This window comes from Toxotes jaculatrix, chromosome 6 (genome assembly GCF_017976425.1).
Source record: "Toxotes jaculatrix isolate fToxJac2 chromosome 6, fToxJac2.pri, whole genome shotgun sequence".
NCBI lineage: Eukaryota > Metazoa > Chordata > Actinopteri > Toxotidae > Toxotes > Toxotes jaculatrix.
Window position 1 is genome coordinate 15937531 of NC_054399.1, and position 8740 is coordinate 15946270.

At 40.2% G+C, this 8740-nt stretch overlaps 1 protein-coding gene across 3 annotated transcripts in view; it reads left to right on the plus strand.

The window, feature by feature from the left end:
* Positions 1 to 8740, plus strand: part of kank3 (KN motif and ankyrin repeat domains 3) — a 29565-nt gene extending 20825 nt beyond the window's left edge. For all 3 annotated transcript variants that reach the window (XM_041040459.1, XM_041040461.1, XM_041040460.1), the window contains exons 5-12: positions 121 to 223; positions 437 to 676; positions 959 to 1049; positions 1218 to 1437; positions 2071 to 2213; positions 3950 to 4150; positions 6291 to 6392; positions 7952 to 8740. In XM_041040459.1, coding sequence (XP_040896393.1) covers positions 121 to 223; positions 437 to 676; positions 959 to 1049; positions 1218 to 1437; positions 2071 to 2213; positions 3950 to 4150; positions 6291 to 6392; positions 7952 to 8014 — 1163 coding nt within the window. In that variant the 3' untranslated portion in view covers positions 8015 to 8740. The remainder of the gene's footprint in view (positions 1 to 120; positions 224 to 436; positions 677 to 958; positions 1050 to 1217; positions 1438 to 2070; positions 2214 to 3949; positions 4151 to 6290; positions 6393 to 7951) is intronic.

Genomic DNA, 8740 nt, shown 5'->3' on the forward strand with positions numbered 1-8740 from the left:
TTATGTCATCTCTGGTCCACCAATAGAGACTCATGACAAACCTCTGTGTGAGGTGTGCTTTTCTCTGGTGTACTTTGTTGGAACTACTGTTTGATCAGGGTGCTTCCTTCATGGCAACAGGTATGCTGAAATCAATCATGAAGAGGAAGGATGGGAGTAACTCATGCGAGAATCGGACTGCTGGCAAGAAGAGTCTGCAATTTGTTGGTATTCTAAATGGAGGGTGGGTAACATGAAGCCTAATTTTTATTTTGATCACAGTAAAAATAAAATGAGGATGGCATAGGGTCCACAGGTTGGAAATAACACTTTGAACAGGTCATGCATTGACAAGTAAGAAACAAAAATATTTTTCTCACCAAATGCAGTGTTGCTTTTGAAAAAAGATCTAGCTAAGTGCCTAAAATGTATTACAGCAAATATTTGTTCCTTCCAGGTATGAGTCTACATCCAGTGAGGAGGAAGAAGAAGAAGAAGAAGAAGAGGAAGAAGAGGAAGATGGTAGTTCTTCTGGAGAAAGTGGAGAAGGAGAGTGCTTAGACAGCACAGAGGAGGATGAGGCGGCTCTGGAAGAAGAAACATCTGAGGAGGAGAGAAACATCAACCTGGACGAGAGTGACACTGATGAAGAAACTCTGAGAGCTGCAAGTTATTCATCTGATGCTGTGAAAGAAAAGTAGGTTATTAAGAGGGAAAGAAAACATTTTGTTAGTTGCAGTATTGATTAATGCAGTTTCACGTCCCTGTAGCTACAGAGTTTCCTGATTAAAGTGTAGTGCTGTTAATGTGAATGCTATTAAACCATGTTGCAAAGAAAGAGTCTTATCACACTTATATGGATACACTCCTTAGGTACATAAACTGTAAAATTCACATACAATTGTGATGCAAAGAAACTATGTACAGAAAACAGAAAATCATTTTGTTTTGACTTCAAACATTTGTGTTTTTTTCACAGGTTTGAGCTGAGCTCAAAAATGCGTGAAGCTTGCCTCATTCTGAAGAACCACCTGAACGATGACATTAAAACACTGAAGAGTAAGGAAGTGGTGCGTCCCTGCATGCTTCTTCAAATAATCTTATCACTGAGTTACACATTTAGCTTCATCACTTCATCACTGGAATAATGCAAAGTAAACGTCTGCCTCAGATTGTGTTTTTCTCTGATGTTCACAATGCATACTTCAATGCAAAATAACATGACTTGGCACCCTCAGCTCTCCAGCACCCACACTGTGCAGCTCGAGTGGTTCCGCATCTCCAGTGCCAAGATGGCTCAGCCTTCACGGGTCTCTGACTACCTGATGGCATTCTCTGAGGTGTCGTCAGTGCTGCTGGAACACATAGTCAACATGACCGATGGCAACGGTAACACAGCTCTCCACTACAGTGTTTCCCACTCCAACTTCGGCGTGGTGGGGCTGCTGCTGGACACAGGTCAGCAATCAAGATTAATCCAAACTACAGTATAGACCAATACCATCGGGACTAGAAAAGTAATCCAGTTAATGTATGCTGTTGGACAAGACTAGCCATTAGTTTACTTGGGTTCTCCTTGACTAGCAAATGGTTCCAGTGACAGTCAATTATTATGATGTTGTATCTTTGATTTCTGAACAAAATTCAGGCGAATTGAAAGAAAAAAAAAAATGTATATGGTACTGGATTTAAGTTGTTCATGTGCCTAGCCGAGATCTAAACTTTTAGCACTTACAATTGAATATGGACAGTAAGTCAATCTGGGAGAGGAAAAGTAGATTTGTACAACGTGCTGCTTGACTGACAAAGAAATCAAAATGAAACCTTTATATTAGCCAGTTTTTTGGACAAATCTTGGGAGATAAGAGAGAAAAGCCCTTCATTAGGCTAAACTGTAGATATATAGTTTTTTTTCTGCGAAGTTAATTTGGATTTTTTTCCCACATAAATGTTATTTGAGAGAAATACTTGTAACTTTTTTTTGCTTGCTTTTTTGATTGCACATTTTCATGTGCAATCAGTTGTAAGTACCGATGTACACTGTGTGTGTATTTATATGCATAAATGCACTGTAATAAAATGTGTCTACAGGTGTGTGCTGTGTGGATAAGCAGAACAAGGCAGGCTACACAGCCATCATGCTAGCTGCTCTCTCTACTGTGAAGGAAGAGGAGGACATGGCTGTGGTCAAGAAGCTCTTCAGTCACGGCAATGTCAACGCCAAGGCCAGTCAGGCAAGTCACTATCCCAGTTCACACTGGACACACCACTTGTGCTGTTTTCTCTTAAAGTACAACTTGTAACCTTCCACGTTCCCACAGCCATTTTACTGGAGTCATTCATTTCACGTGCGTCCTGTTTTTGGTATGTAGGTCCTCCCTGTGGAAAAATTAATTTGCAAGTCATGAGATTAGTGGATACATACTTATGCAGGTTTTGACATGTAAACTGTTTTTGTTCATGTTGTATTCTGAAATAACACAAGTTGAAACATTAGATGTAGGAACAATTTGTTGTGTATTTATTTTTATTGTTTTAAAGCATCGAACAGCATCGAACAACAACATCAAAACTACAGTGTCTTAATTTGTTTTTAGATGAGTCAAAAGAAGACTAGGCAGAAACTAGTTTTAATTGAATTAACTTTGTGCTTAGAGCTTTTTTGAGAAAAGGGAAAAAACGGTTTAGAAGATAATGCCCCTGTTTGTTCCTTGTTTATTTCAGTGAGTGAGTGTGTGTTATAAGCATTTCCTGTGTTGTAATTAGGTGCTACATTCAAAGCCAATGACTTGAGGAGTAATTGGTTATAGGTTAAATTTGATTGTGGAAATGTGAAGCCTAATGTAACACAGAAGCCATTCTTGAGAATCTGTCGACTTTTGAGGGGTTTTATGTCTCTGGTAATCAGGTTGTGTATTTTATGTGTTTGGTCACAGCGCCTGACAAGCCCTCACACTGCCAAGTCACAGGACTCATTAGTCATAGGACTCATAGAATTTATAGTACCAATGGCTATAAATCCAATTACTGGCACTTGTTACTACTGTTGCTGAGGGGAACAAAACACACGACATGCAATTCAATTTAAGAGTCAAGAATTTAAGTCATGCTATTTTCTGCTCTTTTTTATGTCTCTGCCCCAGCAACAGCTATGGCCAAAGGTATTATGTTTTCAGATTGTCTGTCCATATATTTACTACTATTACTTGTTGACTGTGTCAAATGCTGAGGTGAGGTTGAGGAGAATGGGGAGGCTGAGGTTGCCAGAGTCACCAGAGAGCAGCAGCTCCTTGGTAACTTTGAGCTTTGCAATACGTGCGAAGCGTTAAGCCAAACATGGAAGGCTGCAGGTGGGTCTGAAGTTGCTGGGTGAATCTGGGTTGAGCCTAGGTTTTTTTGAAGATAGGGCAGGATGGACATGGCCGGTGCAGAGCAAATAATTTATAGTTGCATCAATGAGTGGGATATCTGGAACTAAACTGAATGAGCTGTGAATAGTACTTGGACACTTGATACAGTCCAGTGGGACTGGCAGATACAGGAGGAGGTGACTGACATTTTGTTGTGGATGGAGGAAAAGAGTGACAAGATGTGGCTGAGGCTGTGAAAAGTTATTGTCCAGCTTTTGATAGGGGGTTAGGAGGTCAGTGTCCATTAAGATGGCATTGATGTGTGACGTTAAGGCAGCGCAGCAGTTCCAGGAATCACTGGGAATATTGAAGATGCCAAGACGGAGAACTGTGGGAGAGATGGCGAGGAGCTGAGTCAGGAAAGCAGACAGGTCAGACACAAAAGATGGTTTGGTATAACGGGGGGTTGATGACTGAAGTGACCAACAGGACTGGCGTCAGTAAGTCACGTTTTTCCTCACTTAGTGGATAATCTAACCAGTGTGACAGAATTTGAAAACACACAGAAATTGAGTATTGTCTTAAAAAGAAATAATATGTATAATTCTCCACCCTTGCAGGCGGGCCAGACGGCGTTGATGCTAGCTGTTAGCCACGGGCGTCAGGAGATGGTGCAGGCACTGCTCGAGTGTGGCGCTGACGTTAACGTGCAGGACGACGAGGGCTCCACGGCTCTAATGTGTGCCAGCGAACATGGCCGAGCTGAGATTGTCAAACTGCTCCTGGAACAGCCTGGCTGTGACATATCCATCGTGGATAATGTAAGCTGTTTATATTTTAGCCATTTAACTACTGCATCCATTGAGAGAAACTTTGACACAATCAACTCCGTTCTACTCTGTTGAGCCTAATGCTCAAGCCAACTGCTCGATCTCTGCTGAAAACATCGGAGTCGTCTGGGATTCAGCTTAATTTGTGCTCAGGAAACAGCTTCGTATGGGAAACCGGACTCTGCACTTTCCTCTCCTTGTCACCTCTTTCTCTCCTTCTCTTTTTTAGTTTTTCCTCAGTTAGAAAGATGAGCTGAAGCATCATTATCAGATTAGTTTCATCTGCCTTCTCCTCAAATTAGTGCTGTTTACAGGAAACACAATCACTGGGGTACTCACAAGCCCTCGGGGGAGGAATTAGAAAACCACAGCTCCTCTGTTCACAGTCACAGATTTGGAGATTTCAGACACAATGCCATGCAGGCTCATGCCCTAGACCACATGGCTCACACAAGTCAGCAGAAACTATTCATTTCCTAAAAACTTTGTCCATTTACAGGAAAAGGCGAAACAAAAGATTAACAACAAAACATTACTTTTTGTCAACCAAATTATTACAGTTAGCGACTATACATTATTTAGAATTTGGAACGTATGCTCAGTTGTCAATTTATTAGGAACACCAAGCTAAGACTAATGCAGTCTAATACAAAATACAATGAGGCCTCCCTTCCTCAAGGTTTCAATTTCAGATTTTGTGGAAACTGTGTTAAAAGAGGTGTTTATTCAGCTGTATGATTATTTTGGATCATGTTGTCTGTGGTGCCATGTGTGTCGAACTGCACTGAATTCAAATCAGTGAAGGTAGGCTAAACAACAGACACGCCTCTTTGTATAGTGCAGTACAGTTCAACAGCACCATAAACTGCAGCCTCCAAAATGATCATACAGCTGAATCAACACTTCTCTAAAAACACCACTGCTTGTGACATTTCTCGCTTCATTTGACTGAATCTGCAGAGGTCTGGATGCTTGAAGAGAAGCCAGGCAGACGTATATTTGAGTGTTCACATCTGTCGCAAAATGAGTTGGCCACTCAGTGCAGGCAGCTCCTGGATTGTATTTCAGTACAGCACAGCTGGACTTAGTGGTGGACCCTGGGTGCCGTGGGGGTTGGGGGGTTGTGGTGTGGGAAAATATTTGGAAAAGACCCCACCTCCCCCGTCCTCCTAAAACAAAGAACAGCCATGACAAGCCATGACTATAAAGCACACTGGAGATATACAGTCAGCTGACAGTTTTGTCAATCCAGTCTAATATAACAGTCCAGCATTAAATCTCACCTTCATGGAGGTTCTGTTCTCCTCCATTTCTGTTTGTTGGTTTATTTGTCAGCCAGATTACACAAAAAGTGCTGAACCAATTTGCATCAAACTTGGTGCGGGGATGAGGCATGGGCCAGAGAAGAACCCATTTGAGTTTGGTGCAGATCCCGTTAAAGGGGTGGATCCAGGACTTTACTTTTAAAATCATTTTCCTTTACATTGCAAGTAAGGAAAAGTTCAATTCTAGTTTGACCTGTGCTCAAAGTGTGGTGCTGTTGAATTGTACATACAAGTAGGTGTTTCTGTTATTTAGCCTGTCCTCACTGATATAAATAGGGTAGACAAGATAACAGAAACACCCGTCTGTGTAAGAAGAAGCTGTGGAATAAGAGGTTCTGGTTTTCCAACAGTACATAAAACCTATAACAATCCCTGCTGTAGTTTTCTAGAGTCAAAACCACAGGACTTTACTTAGTGTAGATTTATCTGGTATCCTGACGTGTTTGTAATAACAGGAAAGGACAATTACAAACCAAAAGAAATAAATAATGAGGATGCAGAATGAATGAATGTTCTGGTACTTCACTGGCTAATCAAGAATGCATGATGAACAATGGGAATGAGTGTGTTGTCTGCAACGTCCATCACAAAAGAGCGACACAGTCTTGCAGTACAGAGTGTATTAAAACAGCTGGAAAAACTAACAGCTGCGTACAGTGTCTATCACGTGGGCAATCCCAAACTGTAAAGGTCTCTGTTCCAGTTAGAAACTCACTCTTGTGTTTTAAGGGTCAATGAACTCACTTTTACTCTCTGCTCTTCTTCTGTCTTTCTGTTTGTCCCTCTCCATTCCTTGCTGTCTGCAGGATGGCAGCAATGCTCTGTCCATTGCACTGGAGGCGTCTCACAATGACACAGCTGTGCTGCTCTACGCCCATATGAACTATGCCAAGACCCAGACTGCTGTGGTGAGTACACCCACCCACCACCACCACCACCACCACCACCACCACCTCCTCCTCCTCCTCCTCCTCCTCCTCCTCCTCCTCCTCCTCCTCCTCCTCCTCCTCCTCCTCCTCCTCCTCCTCCTCAGTGGAGATGTGTCCACAGAGACACAAGAATTTCATTTCAGGCAACTACTGATTATGGGATATCTGCACTGTCTGAGTTCGACACTTTGTAAATTTGACTGATGACTGTAATTTTGAATAAAATATCTTATTAATCATTTTGTTACATTATAACACATACAAGGAAACGTGTTAGGAAAACAAACTAAAGCAACAGGGGAATAAATCTGACCTACCTTATAGCAAAGGGAGTTCACTTTTAGTTTTGATGCAGTCTTGCCTGGTGTTGTTTTGATCAGGTTTAACAAGAGTTCACTTTTTAGTTTGGCAGTGTTTTCAGTGTTTTGGGGTCACAAGCTTAAAGGTCTGAAACCAGTAGCTTTGAATCTGCTGAGATATGGCGTGCAAGAAGGCTGAAGTTGGTGCAGGTCACAGTCTCAACGTAACTGTACAGTGAGAAGTGGCTCTTGTATTTAAAGTTCTCCAAGCTTTAGTTTGGGTGTGGGCTTCACTGACTGAAGGTGCACTGCTGCCCCCTTTAGGTGTTATGAAGCTCCTGTAGCTTGTAGGCTCAGTTATAAGGTATTTAACAGAATATTTAATTACTTTATTAGTCAAATATTGCTATTAATTACAATTAAAATCTGATTGTTTTAATTTAGTTAAATTAATCTAAAATTACAATATGAATACAATTTAAGCAGACTTTTAAATTAACATATAAATAATGTATCTGTATACAGACTTCTATGCCTAATGTTCACATTTCTTGCATGACTTTTCATATTCACTAGAGTCTAATGACGTGATTATGCTTAATACTTTGAAACTCATCGCAGAGTTTTTGGAAGTGCTGTTCAGTGATGTTCAAGTGTTATTTTTTTCAGTCCCCCAAAGTTTAATAGCTCTAAATCCCTCAAACAAGTCAACAATATACACTCAACAGCCACTTTATTAGGTGCACCTGTCCAGTCTAATGCAATTTATAAAATAGTTCTGCCAAAGTTGACTTTTGTGATGCCTAAAATCAGTTTTTAATAGTTACATAGGTGTCAATTAAGCTATATGTTTTATCATTGAGGTCATAGTTAGTGATGGTGTTGTACTGGACAACATTGTAGTCTTAGGTGTTTTCTTATTAATTAATATTCTGCCCTTCTCATATGTGTAAAAAGAAAGGACAAATTAGGAACACCTTTTATTATAATGTAGTCTAAAACAACACCACCTTTAACTAAAACCTCAAAAATAAACATTTAATTGAATTTACACATTTCTAATAATGTAACCAAAAACAACATTCTTAGCTTTGTAAAGACAGATGTTTTGGTAGAGTTGTTATATTGCACTGCATAGGATTGTACATTTATAAAGAGGAGACTGAGTGTATGCTCACTTCCAGAATAATAAATTCCCTTTTTAAAACCTGAACCTGTCCCTCATACTGTGTCTTTCAGGGGAGTCCAAAGACCCAACAAAGGAGCCCCACAAGCCCTCACAAGCCTTGGCCTACAGACTGACCTGATCATGGCTGCTCACTGAGGTGGACAGACAAGCAAATATAACTGGATATGAGCAAAGACAAGCTCCACTGGAATTTACTTAAATATATATGTATTTATATATTGCCATATGTCCTGCATTTATAAGTACTGTTAATATGAGAATATTATTTTTCCATAAAAGTCGTGAATGGTTATATTATATACTTGACTAATATGAGCTCCTAGCATGTTTAAATGAGTTCTCTAGAACTTGTTTTTTCCGTGGCAGGAGATGAGGCCTTACATTTATAATTTGCACTCCACTACTATTTTACTGTTAAGGGCAACACACAAACTGGTGGCATATAATGCACAACAAAAAAACAGCAACTGTTATTTTCCATGTAAGACCACACACTGACACAACAATATGCATCACGATACGTCTCTATCTTATAGTAATCCCCAGTGTCAATGCTCAAAAAAAATTATACTGACTCCCTGGATTGGCTGCTTTAATTTCACTTCTGCTTACTTAACAACATACCTGGTGTGTGCTGTGGACATCAAATGACACAACACAGCTGACGTGTGTCGTGCTCTAACCTAACCTTTCTGTGCTGACTTGTTTAACTGATCTGTGAACCTCTTCACCCTCATTGTCTGCACTGTCTGTGCATTGTGTGTTCATATAAATATATACATATATATATTATATATTATATATATATTCATGTCAGAAATAAACATATTTACATAAGA